At 37.1% G+C, this 23,721-nt stretch overlaps 3 protein-coding genes and 1 long non-coding RNA gene across 6 annotated transcripts in view; 1 reads left to right on the forward strand and 3 right to left on the reverse strand.

The window, feature by feature from the left end:
• Nucleotides 1–5,664, reverse strand: part of LOC104767741 (proline-rich extensin-like protein EPR1) — a 36,019-nt gene extending 30,355 nt beyond the window's left edge. For both annotated transcript variants that reach the window (XM_019241401.1, XM_010491721.2), the window contains exons 1-2: nt 3,152–5,664; nt 733–1,653 (exon numbers count right to left, since the gene is read on the reverse strand). In XM_019241401.1, the coding sequence (XP_019096946.1) occupies nt 733–1,653; nt 3,152–5,636 (3,406 nt within the window). In that variant the 5' untranslated portion in view covers nt 5,637–5,664. The remainder of the gene's footprint in view (nt 1–732; nt 1,654–3,151) is intronic.
• On the reverse strand, nt 11,760–12,312 carry LOC104766109. The gene is made up of 2 exons (XR_763959.1): nt 12,264–12,312; nt 11,760–11,888 (listed from the first exon to the last, which is right to left on the reverse strand). It is a non-coding gene; the product is annotated as an uncharacterized LOC104766109 (long non-coding RNA).
• LOC104766110 (pentatricopeptide repeat-containing protein At3g22150, chloroplastic) lies at nt 11,782–15,115 on the forward strand. Of its 2 annotated transcripts, none has more exons than XM_010489926.2 (2): nt 11,782–12,198; nt 12,574–15,115. In XM_010489926.2, exons 1-2 carry the CDS (start codon nt 11,803–11,805, stop codon nt 14,650–14,652), a joined length of 2,475 nt encoding a protein of 824 aa, XP_010488228.1. In that variant the 5' UTR covers nt 11,782–11,802; the 3' UTR covers nt 14,653–15,115. The 2 variants fall into 2 exon arrangements, with proteins under 2 accessions (XP_010488228.1, XP_019096143.1); XM_019240598.1 differs by having other exon boundaries at nt 11,782–12,147; nt 12,523–15,115.
• Nucleotides 18,088–18,861, reverse strand: LOC104766111 (VQ motif-containing protein 22). The gene has a single exon (XM_010489927.2). It carries the CDS (start codon nt 18,834–18,836, stop codon nt 18,252–18,254), a length of 585 nt encoding a protein of 194 aa, XP_010488229.1. The 5' UTR covers nt 18,837–18,861; the 3' UTR covers nt 18,088–18,251.

Raw genomic sequence — 23,721 nt, forward strand, 5'->3', positions numbered from 1 at the left:
CTTCTAAAAGTGGACAACACTTTTCTTTGGCACTTTTTCCGATTCCGATGTGAACCAAACCTCCAAGAACGTCAACGCATGCGCCTAGCTTCAAAGTGTCAATTGGACAAGTCTTTGGTTTAGACATAGATGTGGGCGGTGTTGCGATGGGCGGCATTGCAGTGGGAGGAGTTGCAGTAGGAGGAGTTGCAACAGGTGGTTTTGCTACAGGAGGAGTTGCGGTTGGGGGCTTTGCCATGGGTGGAGTTGCCATAGGAGGCTTTGTTACGGGAGGTGATGCGACAGGCGACATTTCGGCAGGACACTGAAAGCCAGGTGGTGGTTTCTTTCCACAACCAAGGAGAACCTCAAGAGCTATGGGGAAAACGAGTTCGACGTTGAGAAGCTTAGCTTTAATAGTGGTACATAGACAAACAGCTGCGTCTAGGTCAACTAAACCTTCTAAAAGTGGACAACACTTTTCTTTGGCACTTTTTCCGATTCCGATATGAACCAAACCTCCAAGTACGTCAACGCATGCGCCTAGCTTCAAAGTGTCAATTGGACAAGTCTTTGGTTTAGACATAGTGGGCGGTGTTGCAGTGGGCGGCATTGCAGTGGGAGGAGTTGCACTAGGAGGACTTGCAACAGGTGGTTTTGCGACAGGAGGAGTTGCGGTTGGGGGCTTTGTCATAGGTGGAGATGCAACAGGCGGAGTGGCGACAGGCGGAGTTGCTACAGGTGGCTTTGCTATAGGCGGCGTTGCAACGGGTGGGGTAGATACGGGTGGTTTTGCTATAGGCGGAGATGCAACGGGCGGTGTTGCAACAGGTGGTTTCGCGATAGGTGGAGTTGCTACAGGTGGCATTGCGGTGGGTGGTGTTGCAACTGGTGGTTTTGCAACGGGAGGAGTTGCAATAGGTGGTGTTGCGACGGGCGGCTTTTCGATAGGAGGAGTTGCAACAGGAGCAGATGCTACTGGTGGCTTTGATACCGGTGGAGTTGCAATAGGGGGTTTTGATGTGGGAGGAGTTGCGACAGGCGGCTTTGCTATAGGCGGAGTTGCAACGGGTGGCTTTGCTACAGGCGGAGTTGCAATAGGCGGCGTTGAAACAGGTGGTTTTGCGATAGGTGGAGTTGCTATTGGTGGCATTGCGGTGGGTGGTGTTGCACGTGGTGGTTTTGCAACCGGTGGAGTTGCAATAGGTGGTGTTGCGACGGGCGGCTGTGCGATAGGAGGAGTTGCAATAGGAGGAGATGCTACTGGTGGCTTTGATACCGGTGGAGTTGCAACAGGCGGTTTTGATGTGGGAGGAGCTGCGACAGGTGGCTTTGAAATCGGAGGAGTGGCGATTGGAGGTATTGCTACTGGTGGTTTTGCTATAGGTGGCGTTGCAACTGGAGGAGTTGCGGTAGGTGGTGTTGCAACTGGTGGTTTTGCGATAGGCGGAGTTGCAACAGGCGGTGTTGCAACAGGCGGTGATGCAACAGGAGGTGTTGAAACGGGTGGCTTTGCAATAGGTGGGATTGCAACAGGAGGAGTTGCGATGGGTGGTGATACAATAGGTGGGGATGCTACAGGTGTTTTTGCTATAGGTGGTATTGCTATGGGTGGTGTTGCGACTGGCGGCTTAGCGATAGGAGGAGTTGCTATCGGTGGTGTTGTTGTGGGAANTTGCAGTGGGAGGAGTTGCAGTAGGAGGAGTTGCAACAGGTGGTTTTGCTACAGGAGGAGTTGCGGTTGGGGGCTTTGCCATGGGTGGAGTTGCCATAGGAGGCTTTGTTACGGGAGGTGATGCGACAGGCGACATTTCGGCAGGACACTGAAAGCCAGGTGGTGGTTTCTTTCCACAACCAAGGAGAACCTCAAGAGCTATGGGGAAAACGAGTTCGACGTTGAGAAGCTTAGCTTTAATAGTGGTACATAGACAAACAGCTGCGTCTAGGTCAACTAAACCTTCTAAAAGTGGACAACACTTTTCTTTGGCACTTTTTCCGATTCCGATATGAACCAAACCTCCAAGTACGTCAACGCATGCGCCTAGCTTCAAAGTGTCAATTGGACAAGTCTTTGGTTTAGACATAGTGGGCGGTGTTGCAGTGGGCGGCATTGCAGTGGGAGGAGTTGCACTAGGAGGACTTGCAACAGGTGGTTTTGCGACAGGAGGAGTTGCGGTTGGGGGCTTTGTCATAGGTGGAGATGCAACAGGCGGAGTGGCGACAGGCGGAGTTGCTACAGGTGGCTTTGCTATAGGCGGCGTTGCAACGGGTGGGGTAGATACGGGTGGTTTTGCTATAGGCGGAGATGCAACGGGCGGTGTTGCAACAGGTGGTTTCGCGATAGGTGGAGTTGCTACAGGTGGCATTGCGGTGGGTGGTGTTGCAACTGGTGGTTTTGCAACGGGAGGAGTTGCAATAGGTGGTGTTGCGACGGGCGGCTTTTCGATAGGAGGAGTTGCAACAGGAGCAGATGCTACTGGTGGCTTTGATACCGGTGGAGTTGCAATAGGGGGTTTTGATGTGGGAGGAGTTGCGACAGGCGGCTTTGCTATAGGCGGAGTTGCAACGGGTGGCTTTGCTACAGGCGGAGTTGCAATAGGCGGCGTTGAAACAGGTGGTTTTGCGATAGGTGGAGTTGCTATTGGTGGCATTGCGGTGGGTGGTGTTGCACGTGGTGGTTTTGCAACCGGTGGAGTTGCAATAGGTGGTGTTGCGACGGGCGGCTGTGCGATAGGAGGAGTTGCAATAGGAGGAGATGCTACTGGTGGCTTTGATACCGGTGGAGTTGCAACAGGCGGTTTTGATGTGGGAGGAGCTGCGACAGGTGGCTTTGAAATCGGAGGAGTGGCGATTGGAGGTATTGCTACTGGTGGTTTTGCTATAGGTGGCGTTGCAACTGGAGGAGTTGCGGTAGGTGGTGTTGCAACTGGTGGTTTTGCGATAGGCGGAGTTGCAACAGGCGGTGTTGCAACAGGCGGTGATGCAACAGGAGGTGTTGAAACGGGTGGCTTTGCAATAGGTGGGATTGCAACAGGAGGAGTTGCGATGGGTGGTGATACAATAGGTGGGGATGCTACAGGTGTTTTTGCTATAGGTGGTATTGCTATGGGTGGTGTTGCGACTGGCGGCTTAGCGATAGGAGGAGTTGCTATCGGTGGTGTTGTTGTGGGAAGTGTTGCCACTGGTGGTTTTGCAATTGGCGGGGTTGCAACAGGTGGTGTTGCAACTGGCGGTTTTGCGATGGGTGGTGTTGCAATAGGAGGAGTTGCCACTGGTGGTGTGGCAACAGGTGGGGAAGCAGCTGGCGGAGTTGCAATCGGTGGTTTTGTGATGGGTGGTGATGCGATGGGTGGAGTTACAATTGGAGGCGTAGCCACGGGCGGAGTTGCAACAGGGGGTGTTGCGACAGGAGGAGTTGCAATAGGAGGAGTTGCAATGGGTGGAGATGCAACAGGGGGCGTTGCGACGGGTGGAGTTGTAATAGGTGGCGTTGCGACAGGTGGTTTTACGATTGGTGGTGTTGCAATTGGAGGAGTTACCACTGGTGGTGTGGCAACGGGTGGGGAAGCTATTGGTGGCGTTGCAGCGGGTGGAGTTGCAATAGGAGTAGTTGCCACTGGTGGTGTTGCAATAGGAGGAGTTGCCACCGGTGGTGCAGCAACTGGTGGTTTTGCGGTGGGTGGTGTTGCAATAGGAGGTGTTGCGACGGGTGGAGTTGCAACAGGTGGCGTTGCGGGTGGTTTTGCGATTGGTGGTGTTGCAATTGGAGGAGTTGCTATTGGTGGCGTGGCAACAGGTGGAGAAGCTACTGGTGGTGTTGCTGCGGGTGGAGTTGCAATAGGAGGAGTTGCCACTGGTGGTGTTGCAATAGGAGGTGTTGTGACGGGTGGAGTTGCAACAGGTGGCGTTGCGACAGGTGGTTTTGCGATTGGTGGTGTTGCAATTGGAGGAGTTGTCACTGGTGGTGTGGCAACGGGTGGGGAAGCTACTGGTGGCGTTGCAGCGGGTGGAGTTGCAATAGGAGGAGTTGCCACTGGTGGTGTGGTAACGGGTGGGGAAGCTACTGGTGGCGTTGCAATGGGTGGAGTTGCAATAGGTGGCGTTGCGACGGGTGGTTTTGCGATTGGTGGAGTTGCAATAGGAGGAGTTGCCACTGGTGGTGTAGCAACGGGTGGGGAAGCAATTGGTGGCGTTGCAACAGGTGGCGTTGCAACAGGTGGAGTTGCAATAGGAGGAGTTGCCACTGGTGGTGTTGCAATAGGAGGAGTTGCCACTGGTGGTGCTGCAACTGGTGGTTTTGCGATGGGTGGTGTAGCGATAGGAGGCGTTGCAACGGGCGGAGTTGCAACAGGTGGCATTACGACAGGTGGTGTTGCACTAGGAGGAGTTGCCACTGGTGGTGTGGCAACGGGTGGAGAAGCTACTGGTGGTGTTGCAATAGGAGGTGTTGATACAGGCGGAGTTGCAACAGGGGGAGTTGCAACAGGCGGAGTTGTAACAGGTGGTGTTGCAATAGGAGGAGTTGCTACTGGTGGGGTGGCAACAGGTGGAGTTGCAATTGGAGGTGGTATTGCAATAGGAGGTGTTGCGATAGGAGGTGTTGCCGCAGGTGGTGTTGCAATAGGAGGAGTTGTCACAGGTGGTGTGGCAACGGGTGGGGTAGCAACTGGTGGTTTAGCGATGGGTGGTGTTGCGATAGGAGGTGTTGCGAATGGTGGAGTTGCAATGGGCGGTGTTGCAATGGGCGGTGTTGCAATGGGCGGTGTTGCAATAGGAGGAGTTGCCACAGGTGGTGTGGCAATGGGTGGGGCAGCAACTGGTGGTGTTGCAACGGGTGGAGTTGCAGCTGGGGGTTTTGCGATTGGTGGAGTTGCAACTGGTGGTTTTGCGATAGGAGGTGTTGCAACCGGCGGAGTTGCAACAGGTGGTGTTGCAATAGGCGGAGTTGCTACAGGTGGTGTTGCGATAGGCGGAGTTGCAACAGGTGGTGTTGCGATAGGTGGTGTTGCAATAGGCGGAGGTTCAACGGGTGGGGCTGCCACTGGTGGCGTTGCGACTGGCGGTGTTGGTGCACATGGTGGAGGCTTGTGGGTAGGTGGTTTGGGAGTAGACGGAGGAGGCTTCGTGGTAGGAGGTTTAGGAGTCGATGGCGGAGGCTTCACTGGGGGTGGTTTTGGAGTGGACGGAGGGGGTTTCATGGTGGGAGGTTTCGGTGGGGGGTGATGTTTTTTAGGGGGTTTAGGGTGAGGGTGTGGTTTGACGCTGGGTGGTTTAGGGTGGGGGTGTGGTTTAGGCGGTTTGTGAGCTGGCGGAGGTGGTTTTATAGTGGGAGGTTTAGGGTGAGGGTGAGGTTTGGTGGGGGGTTTAGGGTGGGGGTGTGGTTTAGGTGGTTTGTGGGATGGCGGAGTTGGTTTTATAGTGGGAGGTTTCGGGTGGGGATGAGGTTTGGTGGGGGGTTTAGGGTAGGGATGTGGTTTCACGGTGGGTGGTTTAGGCGGTTTTACTGCCGGTGGTGTAGGTGGGACGACAGAATGTTTTGGTGGTTTGTGGGGGTTAGGTGATGGTTTTGGAGGGCTACATTCACGAGCGTATGAGGCAGCAAGGAAGCCAAGGAGGATGAGAATGAGAAAGGAGAGGTTTCGAGTGCGAAACCCCATTTTTTGAGAAGTTCAGTGAGTACGTAAGAATATGAATGAGTATGTTCCCATTTATAGAAAAATATTCTAGGATATTTTTGTTCATATCATGTTGCAAGGACAAGTTGGGATTAGGCAATTGAAACTTGATTTGATTAAAGCACGCATCAGGTCACTTAATTACTAAAAGACAGTAAAGGTTTTTGTCTCACTTTTCCTAAATTGGCCTATATTATGTGTTGTAGATTCTTATCTTCTTTAGGAAATATTAGGACTAACATACTTAGGTTGATTAGGACTCATTTGTGGGTTTTAAAAACCAATATATTTTTTTGTTGTAATTATTAGTTTTTAGTAAACGGTTTTAAACATATTTGAACATTTATAAAAATATTGTTCTACATATGAATGGTTTGTAATATATAAGCGATTCATTAAAATATCATGGTCAAAAGAGTGCAATATAGTTTTAGGAATCATGTCCTGCATCCTATCTTTTATTCTAAATTCCAGATCGATCGCGTTGCATAAGTCTATTAACCTAAGATAAGACCTAGTCCGTAAATTTTTAGAAGTTACGAAAATTAACGTTTGCTATATGGTGATCGACATAGAAAATATTTAAAAAACTTGGAATTAATCAATCATATTTTGTAATTATTGGGGTGAAATGAAAACGATGGGAGCAAGCGAAGGTTTTTGTAGGGTAATGGCCAGTGTGCAGACAGTGTAACGTAGAGGCATCTCCCATTCTCTATTTTATCATTATTTTATATGACTTAAGAGGCATCTCTCATTCTCTATATTTTAAAGTTGGAAGATATAATTAACCCATCCTTTTCTCTCATTTAGGTCCACTTTTCTTATAAGGATTCTTTGCAACTTTTTTGGGTTTTAGTTTGTGTCTCTACGTATAGAAATGGATCATCAATTTGAGTTGACACAAATCTATTCGTTGATAAGTATAGAACCATGTTGTTAGGTTTCAGTGGCTACTAGCTAGCTAGCTAGATAAATCTGTTTACATGTGTGAAAGTTTCACTAATTAATGAAACACTTCCTCCATTGTAAATGTATGATATCGTTGAAGTTTTGTATTTGTTGATTTTTTTTTAATTAAAACCAATAAATCTCTAGGACTGGTTTATGGTAATTGACCCTTGAATCAAATTAATTGAGAGTTCAGACATTGGTTTGGTTGAATAATTGGCGGATAAAATCTAGGACTGTTTTATCAGAGAGCTCTATAAAAGCAAAGCTAGCATTGATCTTTAGGGTTGTTAGAGTGAGATCAAGCTTGTGCAATATCTGTAACTTTAAGTACGTACTAGCTAGTGTTGCCTAGCTGAAACATAGGCATTCTACATCGAATCTAAACTCGTGAACGTGATTCGTATACATTATTTTTCTTCTTTTTAATCATTCATTTTGTTTCTTCTTTCAAGTTCTTCCGGTTGATTTCATGAATGGGAGAAAAGATATTGAGTGTAAGAAAGAGATCAAGAAGCTGAAGTTGATCAAGTTTGGTGGCAATTAACGAATATACAAGAATTACAACATACTAAAGCAATTTTTACAGATAAAATTTGTAATAAATTTGTTTACAGATAAAAGTTACACTGATTAATGATGAAAAAAATATTGGTCTCTTGAGTTCAAGTTTTATAAGTACACGCAGTATATTCGTTTCTTGAGCTGAAGCAATAATTTATAATCAAGATATGATCATTTCGAGGGAACATGTTAGATATCCTACATTTACCTTCTAAATTTAGTTTTAAAGAATACTGTCCAACCAAAACTAACATGATCAGAGCTATCAACCTATTTTCTAAAAAAAACATAAACCTAAAAGTATCAAAATTAGGTACTTCCGATTATCTTTTTCTTAACATTTGCAAATTTATTAGTTTAAACAATTAATGTACAGAGTGAAGAAGGTGAATCAGGAAAGGAGAAATATAAAAGTTGGAAATAAAACCTTGATCGTTGGAATTTAGCTTTTTAGGCATTTAGCTAACTTATATATCAGCCGACCTACTCGAAGTTCTTGGGATCCAAGTGAAAAGAACATCTTCAAATTTGCCCTTCGTTGGACGCGGTTACAAAGTCGCGTGTACGATTCAGCTGATAGTTAGAATAGTGTAACCCGTGAAGTATATGTCACTTTTAGAATTTAATTTCCCTTCAAAAATAAAATAAAAAGAGAAATAGCTAATGTGACTTTGTGATAGAATCTCATGCTTCCATGTGACTCCACCATTCGTCTCATTTGATTCCTCCCCAAACCGCGACAAGAATTAAATAAACTAGTGGTCGTCGGGGTACTCATGAGCACATTGTCGTTTAGACACGTCGGTCCATCACCAGCAGAAGAGAGCAAAAAACTAGAACATCAGACAACGATCATCGTTTGGATATTTCCTTTCCACTTCTAAAATGTTGCCGACTTGCTATATTTACGAGTCGGAACAAATAAGAGTTAATGGGAACCTATTTTGCTCATTAAATTTGGTTTGGTCCTATATTAGCGATTTTATATATTTACTGGGAAGACAAAATGTTGACTAACCTAATTGTTTAGTTTTCAATGTTGCAATTAATTACCTTTTGTTTAGATTCGGACATCATATGAAAAAAAGATTGATCGAAACTTCTAAAGACAGTTGCATGCTATAGTATATTTAAAAAAATTTATGGTCAAAAGATATAGTTGGACTAGTGGTGAGAGTAGTGAAGTCTGGTTTTCTTAGTTTGATTCTTGTTTGAGAGAAACTGTTTAGATATAACGAAGAGATGCATGTGGTTTGGACAAGAACTTCTCGATTAACAATAACAAAGAAACTAACGATCGCAGTAAGCATACCATATACATTTAGATTGTATTTTTAAAATATTTATACGTTGAGACAATTGCTTTGGTTATGAAAAAAAAAAAGAAGTAAATCTTATCACAACCAAAATTGTATATCCAAAATATTGACGTAATTTGTGTATGAGCAAGTGATTATTCTAATACATAATTTTGCGAGTGAAAATGAAATCATGCTTAAATAATATTATCAGTTTTAACATATTTTGAAAAATTTAATTATTCTCAAACATTATCTGTAGTATTCGAATTTGGATTTGGCAGAACCAAAACTATTCATCTCTAATCGGTTGAACGAATCAGTTTTCGAATTAGTTTGATATTATTCAAAACTCTACAAAGAGATATTATTCTACCTGCTGAATTTGATAGAGAGGGCATTTACTCTGCTTAGTTACGTTCATTATGATTGTGATGGTTTTTGGATATTAGCATTGCAGAATGCATGATTTAATATTTTACTGCCAACATTTTATGATAAATGATACATATCACTTTATTTTCACACAAATTTAAAAAGTAGAAGAATTCTGGTATACATGCTCTGCAATGGCACATTGACTTTAGATTTCATGTTTTACATGTTATTAATCTTAATGTGAAGTTATTAGAAAACTTAGGCCAAATTTTTATATTAAAAATTCAAAATTACATTGGTTTTGAAAATAAAACTAATGATAAAACGACACATACTTTAAAATAAAGAAGATACAAATATTTTCTGCTTTAATAAATTATTTATCTCTTAGTAATGTATTATTGATTTTCAAGATCTTTATCAATCAGTTTTACTGATCTTTTGTCTTATTTCTTAGTACTGTATTATTGAATTCGAGACGTCTATTCTACAACTCTGCAAGGGATCCCAATATAATCGTGTAGCGTTTGAAAATGCCAAAAGAGCATTACTAGTATAATATACTCCGAATCTTATTGTTGCAAAGCACAAAAATATCAAAACTCTATAATTGTGACATGATTGTATGTAAACAAACTATATATCTATCTAGTTTTAATCATTTTTGGAAAATGATCCTTTGACGTATATTTTCTGCTACATGATTTTTCTCGATTGAAAATTTTATGCTTTATTTAGTTAAAACTTCGAAATTAGGGTTTGATAACAGATAACCCGACTGACACATATTTATTTAGTATTTTTTTTTCGTGATCATAACGTTGTAGTGTTTTGAAATTGCAATGTCTACGTACTGGCTAAATTACGTTAGCTATATTTCCAGCACAAAAGTAACATAGCCAAGTTATATTTTTGTCACAATCCATGTGTACGTTTCATATAGAGATGAAATAATACACATACACTGTTTGTTGGCATACGCTAGCTGTTTGTTGACAAACAAAGAAAATACAATGTAGTTCATGTTCAAGAACTGAATATAGTTCACACTTGCAATAACGTGGAGCCTATAATCACTATGCATGATAATATATATATGGTACATTTTGTCATCGTATATACGAATATATACAATCATTCATCCCATTGTTAATTATCACGATTGACTTCGAGATAATAATCGAAAGCATAATACAAAGAGTACAAATGTTAAATGTATCGAACAAACTATCAAACCTATAGAAACAAATGTTATCGAACTATATATATATATATATATATATATATATATATAGTGTAACATGTTATTTACGTGAAAAACTCACTAAAAACCATTATATGAATTTCATACTAATTTTATTCACTCTTTTTTTCAATCGTCTAAATTTATTATTATTTATTGCAAATTATAAGAACGGTTACAAATAAAATTCTACCATGCTCGATTCCTTCCTGTCATATTAGATTTTCATTACATGCATATTTTTTTCTTCATGCTCCTTCTCCATCTTTCATCTTTAATTGTATCTATAATGCTGGCGAACGACTATAATTGCAAATCACTCGAAATCTCTTGTAAACATTCTTCCATTAATGCATAATTAACAAATCACGTTATTTGGGGCTCAAAGCATTAATTAACTCTTTAAGTTAAAAAAAATGAATTAATCTTTCATTAATTAAATGAATAGTAAAAAATTCAGTGCATATCCTCTATATTCCACTATAATTATAACAACCCATACATTTCAGTAAAATCCACCAACTAAAAACAACATTGCTTTGATATATATATATACATATACTATATCTATATATACGGCAAAAACTAGTCGTCGTTTTGGATATGAGACAAAACTTTTTTGCTTTAACATCATGACATATCACATATGTATCAACAGACACTAACAAAATGAACTCATGCCGTGATAGTTAATGATGTTTTAGACTTTTAGTTAACATCTAATAATTTATGTGATTATTGATCTTATTGTAGTTACGAAATTTTGTTAGCGTTAAAAGCTTCCCTTTGAAAACAGTCTTATTTTTAAATGGTCGAATCAAAGAAGTTAAAGCAACCTAGCTATTAGGCCGTTGACAAAAGGAAGCAACTTAAAGCCCATTAATATTGTAATTTATGGCTTTAGATACGCCGCTATTCCAGAGGCCCAAAATAGAGGACAGAGCTTCTCTTTTTTCCTTATGGTCTTTTTACTTTCTTTTTTAGTCTTGTAAATTCAATCAAATAGATAAACAAGTTCTCTAGAGATAGAAGAAAGCTTTACTTGAACAGTTGAAATTAGACACGACATTTAGTAGGATTTAGGAATACAGATTTGAACATTTCAGTCTTAAATTAAAAGTAACGTTGAATATTGTTTTAGTATAATAATCACATATGACATTTAACGTTTATAATCACATCTACGTTTAGTATATGGTTCTTTCTCAAATGCAACTATGACCAACGATTTTTACGTTTTACCTGAAATTTTTACTCGTCGAAGTATAAACACACTTAGTTAAATTAGTATTGAACATATAATAAAAGTTATCTTTTTCCTAAATACATAAAAAAACTTTAATTTGTATGCGTGTTTGGTTGAGTAAATTTAGTTTCGTAATAATAATATGTTTTTTTTTTATCAATTTATGAATTTTCAGTGACAATAAATCTTTTGCCATCATATTTTGTATACACTGGTTTTTTCTGTCTCTACCAATTTTTGTTGTGCAAGTATGCATATATACAATTAAATTACTTCAAGATTTGATATTTTCCGGATAATATAAGAGAAATATTTGTGTAGAGAGATTAAAAAAAGAAAAAGACAAAACAAACTCTTATCAGTTATCACTGAACCTTAAAAGATGATAAACATATAGATAGAGAGAACAGAGCCGGTAAAGGCTCTTTTTTTTTCTTCTTTTCCTTCTTCTTCATCATCTCCTTGTTAATGGCTGGATCAGCTCTACCTCTACCACCACCTCCGCCACTATCATTACAATCTCCGTCACAAAATCAAACCCGTCCTTCTTCAACCTTTTCTCCACCAACCCTCACTCCTCAAACACCTTCAATCCGTTCCCGTCTCAGCAAAATCTGTCAAGATGGGAACCCAAAACTCGCACGCCAACTGTTCGACGCAATTCCTAAACCAACAACTGTTCTTTGGAACACCATCATCATCGGGTTTATTTGCAACAATCTGCCACACGAAGCTCTTCTTTTCTATTCCCGGATGAAAAAGACTGCACCTTTCACCAAATGTGATCCTTACACTTACTCTTCTACACTCAAGGCGTGTGCTGAGACTAAGAACTTGAAAGCTGGTAAAGCTGTGCATTGTCATTTGATCCGTTGTTTACAGNTATCATTACAATCTCCGTCACAAAATCAAACCCGTCCTTCTTCCACCTTTTCTCCACCAACCCTCACTCCTCAAACACCTTCAATCCGTTCCCGTCTCAGCAAAATCTGCCAAGATGGAAACCCACAACTCGCACGCCAACTGTTCGACGCAATTCCTAAACCAACAACTGTTCTTTGGAACACCATCATCATTGGGTTTATTTGCAACAATCTGCCACACGAAGCTCTTCTTTTCTATTCCCGGATGAAAAAGACTGCACCTTTCACCAAATGTGATCCTTACACTTACTCTTCTACACTCAAGGCGTGTGCTGAGACTAAGAACTTGAAAGCTGGTAAAGCTGTGCATTGTCATTTGATCCGTTGTTTACAGAACTCAAGCAGGGTTGTGCATAACTCTCTGATGAATATGTATGTTTCTTGCTTGAACGGTCCTGGTAGTGAATTGGATTCTTATGAGTATGATGTGGTCCGTAAAGTTTTCGATAGTATGCGTAGGAAGAACGTTGTGGCTTGGAATACTTTGATTTCTTGGTACGTGAGAACAGGGAGAAATGCTGAAGCATGTAGGCAGTTCTCTATAATGATGAGAATGGAGATAAAGCCGAGTCCAGTTAGCTTTGTCAATGTTTTCCCTGCGGTGTCGACTTCTAAAAGTATCAAGAAAGCTAATGTTTTTTATGGTTTGATGCTTAAATTGGGAGATGAATATGTTAAGGACTTGTTTGTGGTTAGTTCAGCTATCTCTATGTATGCTGAGCTTGGTGATTTTGAATCATCACGGAGAGTGTTTGATTCTTGTGTTGAGAGAAACATTGAGGTGTGGAATACAATGATAGGGGTCTATGTTCAGAACGATTGCCTTGTTGAAAGTATTGAGCTTTTTCTTGAAGCAGTAGGATCGAAAGAGATAGTGTCTGATGAAGTAACGTTCCTTTTAGCAGCGAGTGCAGTTTCAGCACTGCAGCAAGTGGAACTAGGCAGGCAGTTTCATGGTTTTGTAAGCAAAAAATTCCGAGAGCTACCGGTTGTGATATTTAATTCGTTGATGGTGATGTACTCAAGGTGTGGTTCTGTGCACGAGTCGTTTGGAGTCTTTCATTCAATGCGAGAGAGAGATGTTGTATCGTGGAACAGTATGATCTCTGCATTTGTCCAAAATGGCCTAGATGATGAAGGATTGATGCTGGTTTACGAGATGCAGAAGCAAGGGTTTAAGATTGATTACATAACTGTGACGTGTTTGCTTTCAGCTGCATCAAATCTTAGAAACAAGGAGATCGGGAAGCAGACTCATGGTTTTCTTATCAGGCATGGAATTCAGTTCGAGGGAATGAACAGTTACCTTATCGACATGTATGCTAAGGCAGGTCTAATTAGGATATCACAGAAACTTTTTGAAAGAAGTGGTTATGCTGAAAGAGACCAAGCTACCTGGAATTCAATGATTTCGGGGTTCACACAGAATGGACTCACAGAGGAAACATTTGTTGTGTTCAGGAGGATGTTAGAACAGAGTATTCAACCCAATGCTGTAACTGTGGCATCAATTCTCCCTGCTTGTAGCCATATAGGTAGTGTTGACTTAGGTAAACAGCTCCATGGTTTTTCTATTAGGCAATACTTGGATGATAACGTATTTGTCGCTTCTGCGTTAGTTGATATGTATTCAAAGTCAGGAGCGATAAAGTACGCAGAAAACATGTTTTCTCAAACGAAAGAGAGAAACTCTGTGACATACACCACAATGATATTGGGGTACGGTCAACATGGGATGGGAGAGAGAGCTATCTCGCTGTTTTGCTCAATGCAAGATTCGGGAATCAAACCCAACGCTATCACCTTTGTTGCAGTGTTATCAGCTTGCAGCTACTCAGGTCTAGTGGACGAAGGTCTCAAAATATTCGAGCAAATGAGAGACCTTTATAACATTCAGCCCTCAAGTGAGCACTATTGCTGCATTACAGACATGTTGGGAAGAGTTGGACGGGTTAATGAAGCCTATGAGTTTGTTAAAGAACTTGGTGAAGAAGGAAACATAGCTGAGCTATGGGGTTCACTTCTTGGGGCTTGTAGACTGCACGGTGAGCTTGAGCTTGCTGAAACTGTTTCAGAGAGGTTAGCTGAATTAGATAAAGGAAAGAACTTTTCCGGGTATCAGGTTTTGCTCTCGAATATGTATGCTGAGGAACAAAATTGGAAGAGCGTTGATAGGGTGAGGAGAGGAATGAGAGAAAAGGGTTTAAGGAAAGAAGTTGGTCGTAGTGATATTAAGGTTGCAGGTTATGTAAACTGTTTTGTGTCTAAAGATCAAGAGCATCCTCAGTCTGGTGAGATATATGATGTAATCGACGGTTTGGCTAAAGATATGAGAGGCGATTCGTTTCTGACGACATTGCCAAATGTAACTCCAAGTTTAGAATTGGATGAGTGAAAAAGAATGCCAGTAACTCTCACAGACACATGGAAATCAAAGCAAGAGATGATTAAAAGTGAGTAAGCGGCCCAAAATTCTCATTTCTTTGCTTTCTGAAGCTCTTTGTTGGTGACATTGAAGCAAATCTTTAGTCATAAACACTCTTGTTCATCATTGTCTTCTGCAAATTTTCTAACACCATTAGCCATGTCTGGATCCGAACCCTGTAATATTCAACCAGACAGACACACTGTGCAGTTTTGTCTTTGGTATAATACTGATTGTATTACAAGCCGATCATGAAGACGGCAGAGGAGAAACTGGGGGAAACAAAGATGGATATTTAAACCAACATCATTGTAGTTTAGTTTCTCTCATCTTCATTCTAGGCCTCTTCACTTGTAAAACTTTACTGGTATAATTATTTTTATTTTCATAATTAAAACAAATCATAAATGTGATGTTTATCGCGCTTTGAATACTGGGAATGTCATCAAGTGGCTGGATCAGCGAATCAGGTGGCTGTAGCGATTGCTAAAAGTGTTACAAGAGACGGCAGGTTCCAGTCGTATTTATCACTTGGAGGCCCATCTTGGTTGCATGATCAAGTGCGGTTTGATATGGGTCATTAGATTGTTTGGGTCTTGGTAAGGGTAGAGGAGGGTCGGCGAAGGTTGGTACCAGACTCCTGGCTTCCGTTTGGCTCTGTTTTTGGCTCGGTTCTTTTTGTTCCACTTGGAGAGTCGATTGAATTCAGTATCAAGTGTTTTGTTTCCTTTGTTTCCTTGCTTCTTGGTGTCTTTGAACTCTTACTGTTATTTCGTTTTTTTTATCAGATGACAAGAAAAAAAAAATGTGATGTTTATCTAAAATTTCATGTAAAAAAAAACTAGAGCTAATATTCGTTACCTGCTTCATTTTCATTAAATAATCATATTAAATATATATACAAACAGAAATTTTTGGCCAAATCTAAAACTTATACTTAAAAAATATATATTTATATTCATATAATATGTAATACAAGATCACGGGTCTATACATGTTTTGTTGGGTTTTTTTAAAAAAATTTTACAAAATTTATAATTAACAAATTTGATATTACACCCAAACCAAACCTAAATAATAGTATTCGCTACGGGTCAAAATCGAAATATGAAATTAAGTAAATTAAATATATAATTTTATAAAATATATAGGATAAAGAAATTTCTACTATTATTTTGTAACACACAAATCTAAATTTACGTAAATATTTTTTCACGCTAAACCGTGGGTCACTATCTAGTAAAACAAAATTCGTAACTTCAAAATATTTATAAACTAAATATACGTGTAAGACATATGTAACTTAATTTATAAAAACATTGTTATTATTGTGATTTGAGAATTTATGAAATTTCTATTTCTAAGAATATTTAGAATTAAATTTATTTTACGGGATTCACTAAACCATTTGAAAAACATTAACTAACATATATGATGTGGAGAGAGATAGAACTTAATTATATATATAAGTATATAACATTAGAATCTATAAAGATAAAGATTCTAAAGCATCTTTAAATGTTTTGTATAGTAAATAACTTAGACCACCTCCAAAGTAGGTTTTAAGCTCAGATTTGAAGGAAAAAGAAGGAAAAAACATATAAAAAATTGTGTAATTAATAAGAACTGTCTGAATAGTGTATAAGAGGCTGTGATGTGTCACTTAAGGGTTAGACGAACCCTTTAGTATAATTTTTTATTTATTTTGCATCAACATTTGAAAGGTGATTTGACCGAGAATATTTGGCAAAAATTAATTTGGCACAATTCAAGATTACAACTAATTTTTTTTCTATTTTAATTTGTATTTCTATTTTTAATATGCTTTTATGTTTTGTATGTTTAAAAATTTATGAAATGCAATAATTTCCCATTTTTATAAAATCTAAAATATTTAAACTAATTATGTTCTACTTAAAAAAAAAAATTTTCAAAAATAAAAACCCCAACTAAAGTTTTACTATTGGAGGAGGATAATTTTAGTTAATCTTCTAAAAGTTCTTATTTAAAAAAAGTACACAAGTTAATATAAAAATATATATATATATATATAAGAGTCTCAAAATTGTATTTTTCCATTGGACTTGCTCTTACTAAGCGGTGATTGAACTAAAAAAATGTATATTAAGAAAATAAAAAAGAAGTGAAATTAATAAAAAAAGAAGTGAAATTTCACTGTTAGGCAGAATATAAATTGGACCCACAATGTGTTTTAGATTCATCCCCTCTTCCCAAACCATTTCTCACTCATATTTGTCACAATCGTCAATGTAATATTCCCTTTTATATAATAAGATTTGTTTTTGTTTTTGTTTTTGGTTTAAAAGAAACACGCCTACGGCATGATAAATTATTCTTTTTCATTAAAAATAAGGATTTATCGTAAGAATCTAAAATCTAAAGAAATGCCAANAAAAAAAAAAAAAAAAAAAATCTAAAGACATACTACAGCTATAAGTTATCTCTTGTGAATGCGAGGCTTTGGTATATTAGCCAAACTCTATCTTACATCGATCGATCTACGTCAAAGACCCGTCTAAGTCATAATTACAAATTACAATCACAATTAATATTAACGCGACGGATTGGAAAGAAAATAGGAAAAAAACGATAACGTAAGAATCTAGGCATGTTGGTAGCCTACCTTCACCAAAACACTATTCTCTTTGTTTCCGAACGAAAGGCAAGTTCGGGTCTCTATATGATCCAATGAGACTCTTTTCTCCATATTTTATTGTTTTAGATTTATTCTGGTCTTTAAGAAAGTTATCCGTCACTATATTTCAATTATAATCTTAATATAAAAATATTAAAAGGCAAACAAGTTTTAAAATTTGAAGCCGATCAAATTGTGTAAAGGAAACGGCTATCCACTGTTTTCTCCTTTCGACAAGTCATATGATATGATGATATGAAACTATTTATTAAGAGCCATAAGAAAAATAAATTCTAAGGATTCATATTCTCAATTATTGCGCTAATTTGGTAAAGTTACATCCAACATTGGTTTCATGTTCGAATATATACTATATATCCAAATGTTGGAGTTAAGCTAGTTGGCTATTTTCTCCATTCTATGCACGTTTTATATGCATTCTTTGACCAAGAAACTTGAGAATTCTAGCTTCTTTACACATGCACGTGAGAACTTTACACGTGAAAATATTTGTATTTTGGTATATGTGATAATTCATAATATTGGCATTCGAGCATATTGTTTTAATTTTATTTGAACTAATTAAGTCTAATAAAAGTATATGAAATCCATTTATAAATGATAATTTTTTTCCTTCAAATTTAAGATGTATGGATTTGTTTGGAATTTTTTTTTCTTTTCTATGTGACAATTTGCAATTTGAATTGCAAGTATATATGCAACTTCAGATTTATGCTAAAAGCCCAAGATAAAGATAAATCTCAAATATGAAAGAAAAAAAATGTAATATACAAAAAAAAGTCAAAGTTTTCATTCTATGACAAAGAAAGTCAGTACCTAACATTTCTGCCTTTATGCGAAAACCCAAAAAAAAAAGAAGAAGAAAAAATTCAAAAAGAATCCAATCGTTTTCTCATTGCAACCTCGACGAAGAAGTATTACTATTCGTAGCCTCCTTAAGCGACGGAGCAGAACCTCCTCCACTAGAACCATCCACCGTCCCAAACATACCCGAAACAACCGTATTAGGGTTGTTCATGTTACTATACCCGACCATAGGGTTCACGTTGTTCAACGAGAACATGTAAGGCCGTTGCGGCTGCTGTTGCAGCGGCGCGTGAGGCTGGAAATTGTATTGCCAAGGAACTTGTTGAGAAGATCCAGCGGATGGATCAGACGAAGAAGTGAGGCTGAAACCAGAAGTAGTATTACCAGACCCGAAAGCCATAGCTGATGGACCGCCAGTGTATTGCTGAACCATGGCGCGGAAGTTGGAAGTGTCGGTGTTGAGAAGCGTTGTTGGTGTTCTACGTGAGGCTCTTGATCTTCTACGTGCTGGCTTGGTTACACGGCCGGTCTCTGGACTCAGACGAGAGTCTATAGAGGTGGTATCACTACCGGTGGTGGTGGTTGTGACAGCGGTTGAAACAGTGGTGGAAGTTGTGAAGAAGGTTTGGTTGGTGTTGTAGAACTGAGACCACTCGTTGGGGTTAGCCATTTCTGTGTCTAAAGACAAGACTCTCAAGGATTGTAAGAAAGAAAAAAGCATTTGCCTTCGTTTAGTTCTTTATATATTTATTTGATTGTGTTTTTTTATTAAGACTTAGTCAAAGGAAGACTATTCTAAATCAATCATGACCGTTTATTTTTCTAATTACACGTGGATTTGTTTGGCTTTACATTTCATTCCTCCTAAAATTTCAAAAACAAAAAAAAGTTGTAATTCCTTAGGTACTTTTATTAATATGGTTTGATATGATTCGATAATATCATAAATAGAAAAAGTAATACTAATTGACCATACGAAGTTACAATTACAATAGTTGAATTTTACCAATAAACTAGAGTTTAGTTTGGTATTGGCTACTTTCTCAACAAGTTGACGACATTGGCCCATTTCACTGTGTGTATTATTCTTTTATTAAATACTTAACAAGTCCCTCTCTTTATATAATCGTCACAAAGGTGACGGCATAGATTTCCAAACGAAACGTTAAAGATATTCATAATCACGTTGCCTCTTGCCTGGTTAGTGCTAAATAGTGTAGTAGCCGTTTTATATAGCACACTAGATACTTAATATGCTTAGTGAGTTAGTGTAGTAGCCGTATTATATGGCATGAATTAAAAATAACGACTGTCGTACGATAATAATAATGGTTTACATGACATTTGTTTTAAACTATAATATACATGTGTATAGTATTTAAATATCGATCGACGTAAATAAAATATGATACACTGAATGTTTCGTTCAACCCATAACATATGGGAAGTGTACATAGACTGTTTTTAATCAGAGAAAATGATTAGCCGATTATTAAGAAATAATTTCTATGATAGTCAAGACATTATAACTTATAAGATCACTATAGAATAAAGTTTCAAGAACTTGCAGCTAATAATGGTTAAAATGTAACCATGTAAAGAAAAGTGTCTCTAATATTAAGTTTCGTAGGAAATTCAAGATATGTCGTATGAGGTACAAGTACGTATAGTATGATATATGTTTTTCTTAACCCTGGGAGATTGAGTAGTTAAGATAATGATTCTTTAAATCCACTGTGATGATAAACTAAGGAAATTACTACTAGTGTTTGCATAATTGACAAGTATCATTTACGCAGTATATATATAATTAATTGATTGGGTAGGTGACTTTTGAATTAAGAGACGACGGAAGAGGAAGCTAATGAGAAATTTCAAAGAAAACCATAATCTGATTTGACGTCGTGGTGATAGGTTATACGTATAATAGGAACTACATAATTTTTGTCCTCTTTCTTAGTTACAAATTCTGCATCTATCAAATATATATACTCTTTTGGTAGAAGCATCTAACAAATATATATAATAGATAGTTAAAGAAGGAGAGCATATTTTCCCTTTCCATGCATATTTGTTATGTACTAAAATTGTAAAATTAAGTTTTGTAACAATTAGTAATTACACTGTACTGAAAAAAAAAATTTAAAAATAAATATGGGATAGAGCGGTAGCTTACTCTTATAAATTTGAAAATATTGTAATTTTTACCCTTACTTTTATTAGATTCTAATTTAAACAATTTTGATCACTTCAATAAAATCAGAAAAAGCGAATAAGTGAAAAAATTTAAAAATCTGCTAGAGAGGTTTAAAATTTTTGGGGGTTGGTTTTACTATGGAAACTATGACAAATCTTCAAGATTTAGGAGAAATATTGTGGTGAGACACCTGCACCATCCTCTGCCCTTATCAGGGATTGACGGCGAGCGTCCAGCGCCTTAACTCAGAGAAGAAGGTTTATTCTTTTTTAATGCGAGCCTTTAGATTTTTTAATTTACTTATTTTGGGATGATGTTTTTTGAATATGAATCTGAATTTTTGTTGTTGATGATGTTCTGGTAATTGGGGTAGCCCGATCCTGAGCCAATTTGCTACACATAAGCTTGCTGTACAATGAGATCTTTGCTGTAAAAAGCCATTTAAATCACGTATTAGGACTCTTCTCCAAATTTCTTGTTGATTGGTTTTTCTATAATTTTGTAAAGTATCCCAACCAATCTGTATTTTAATAATAATTTTTTATTATTTTATTTTATGAAAAAAAGCATATAAAATCATAAACTAATAACATAATAATTGAATTTATTAACAATTATATATATTTTTTTGTTGAATAACACAAAACTTTTATTTACTTTATAAAATTCTGATTTAAATGATTTTTTACAAATCACAAACTAATAACACCAAACAGAGTTTAACAAAGTCTTGATTGAATAACAAAAAATTATACATAACATCTAAAGTTATTAATATTCTATTTATATAACAAACCAATAACACCTCATAATACAATAGTTGTGAAATAAAAGAAAAAGAGCAGGACATGGGAAATTATAAAACTGTAGGTTATATTTTCTTATATTTTTTGAAAATACTAGTATATTTTTATATAGTTTGAGTAATGAAATTAATTAATTATTTTAGTGAATTATAGATAAAATAAAAAAAATTCCTATCAAAATAGAGTTTGATTTGATTCTCAAGATTTTAGATAATATGAATTAGGCCTGGGTATAAAATCCGAATCCGAAAATCCGAACCGAATCCGAACCAAAAAAATCGGATAAAAACCGAACCGATATTGAGGAAATAACCGATCGGTTTTTGTTTTCATTATTTTTGGATATCGGATTAAATCCGATCCGAACCGATATCCAATAGATATTCGAATATAACCGAAAATATAAGAAACAACTTTATAAAGATAGATGTATACGTAAATATATACGATATACATGTATCGTTGATATAGATATACACACCTAACTATATACAATATACACAAATCGTAGATATACTCCTATATCTACGTCATTGTTTACTTTGGTTTTTATTTTTTATTATTGACACGGTCTTATGTCTCATTTTGGATGTTCAGTACGTCGCACTTTTATGTATGGGTATAATTTTATGTTAGTTTGAACTTTAAACTTTTTATTAATTTCATTTCTATTTTTTTCAAATACTTGGTTAGTATGGTTTTTTGGATACAATCAGATTAAAAGATATCCGAATAAAACCTTATCCAATAAATTTAGTTTAATTTTGGTTATCGACAATATATCCGAACCGATCCGAAATTTGAATTATCCAAACCGAAACCGATCCGAATTTTTTAAATATCTGAATGGATATTAAAGCTGATATCCAAAAAATCCGAAATCCGAAATATCCGAACCGAATCTGATCCGATATCCGAACGCCCAGGCCTAATATGAATGATGAAACGAACTCGGTGTGAGTTTATCAAATACACATTCTTATGAGTTTTGTTTTCTTCTAATATTGGGATTATGTATCTAAATTAAATGTTGATTAATATCAAATTTTATTTTACTTTTTATTAAAAATATATATTTAAAATAAATGAATTGTCGTAAATTATATACGATGTGAAAACAAATGTTATGATTATTCCAACTCTTCGTTTGCTTATAAGAATTATATCTAAATATATATGATTAAGTGTTTTGAAAATAAAAAAAAAACTCATTAAACTTGTAATTCTTTTCAGCTAGCAGAGCCAAAAAAGTGAATCATGGAGGTCATAATTTTGTTAATGAAATGAAGATTCTATTAGAAAAATAAAAATATCATTCTAAATATTCATCTTAACGCTCATTCATAATTTAAAAACATTTAAAACTGTTTCGTTTATCACATTATCACATGCCTGTTTTTCAACAAAACAAACTAAACAATCACTAAAAAATATATCATAAATATGATTATGCGATGATGTCTTGTCTTCACAATATTCATTACACACACAAAAAAAAATTAACGGTTGCAATCGCAACGGAAAAAACTAGCTTCAACAGTTCAGATTGAGCTAGTTTATATATAGAAGCGTGGAATCTGATGGATAAAGCATTACCTTGTTCAATACATTAATAAAAGGTGCATCCAAATCAAGTAATCATAATTAGTAATCAGTAATCAAATAGATTATGATCCATAATTAGTTTTGTTTGTAATCTTAACACCAACAAAAGGTTAGGTTTAATTTGCACGATCGGTTTTAGTTTGTTTTTTTGACCTAAGCTCAGAACTTTTGTTATTTACCAAGTATGACAATTTTTTGAAGATTTGTAAGAAACCACATTTCTGTTATTGTTTACAAAATACCGCAGATATTTACTGAAACTGGACTTTTTTTTACATAAATATTTTCTCCACCGATGCGGCTGAATTTATTCTAATTATGAAATCATAAAGTTGCTTGTTTGAATTGGTGATGAAAAAATGATAGCTACATGTCGAGAAGAAGGAAAAAATAAAATTAAGCTGGTATATGTAGTGGCTACGACAGATTGATTACTAAAATCCCTTGGATTATTCCGTTAAACAATTTGGATTTATAATCGAAAACGAGTTTATTCTACTCCTACTAGACTGAATTTTTTTGGTCCATTAAAACTCTTTACCAATAATTCAAGGCCAATAATTCAAAGTAACGTATTGTGTTTAGTGTGATTTCCCGGTTTGTTTTCTAAACCGGAATTTTTAAAATTGAATATAGAGGTGGTTATTGTAGTCTATATCAAAACTCTTTAATCTTATCTTAGCTGAAACATAGTAGAGTTTGATCCTTACAAATCTGAAACATAGTTAGGTATGATCTCCATCAGGGATGATGTGAATCTTGATTGCATAAACGAGTTTGTCATTGTCTCAAAGAATTTCGCATAGGATGGAGTCATTCTCTGTCAACTTGTTTCAATTGCATATTTTCGTCCAATTTTTTACGTAGACACATTGACCTCCCCATTTCTTTAGTGCCCTAGTTAGTGCACCAAACTTGTCGATACATCCAAAGTAGTCGCCAAACTT

The sequence above is a fragment of the Camelina sativa genome, chromosome 19 (assembly GCF_000633955.1).
Source record: "Camelina sativa cultivar DH55 chromosome 19, Cs, whole genome shotgun sequence".
Classification (NCBI taxonomy): Eukaryota; Viridiplantae; Streptophyta; class Magnoliopsida; order Brassicales; family Brassicaceae; genus Camelina; species Camelina sativa.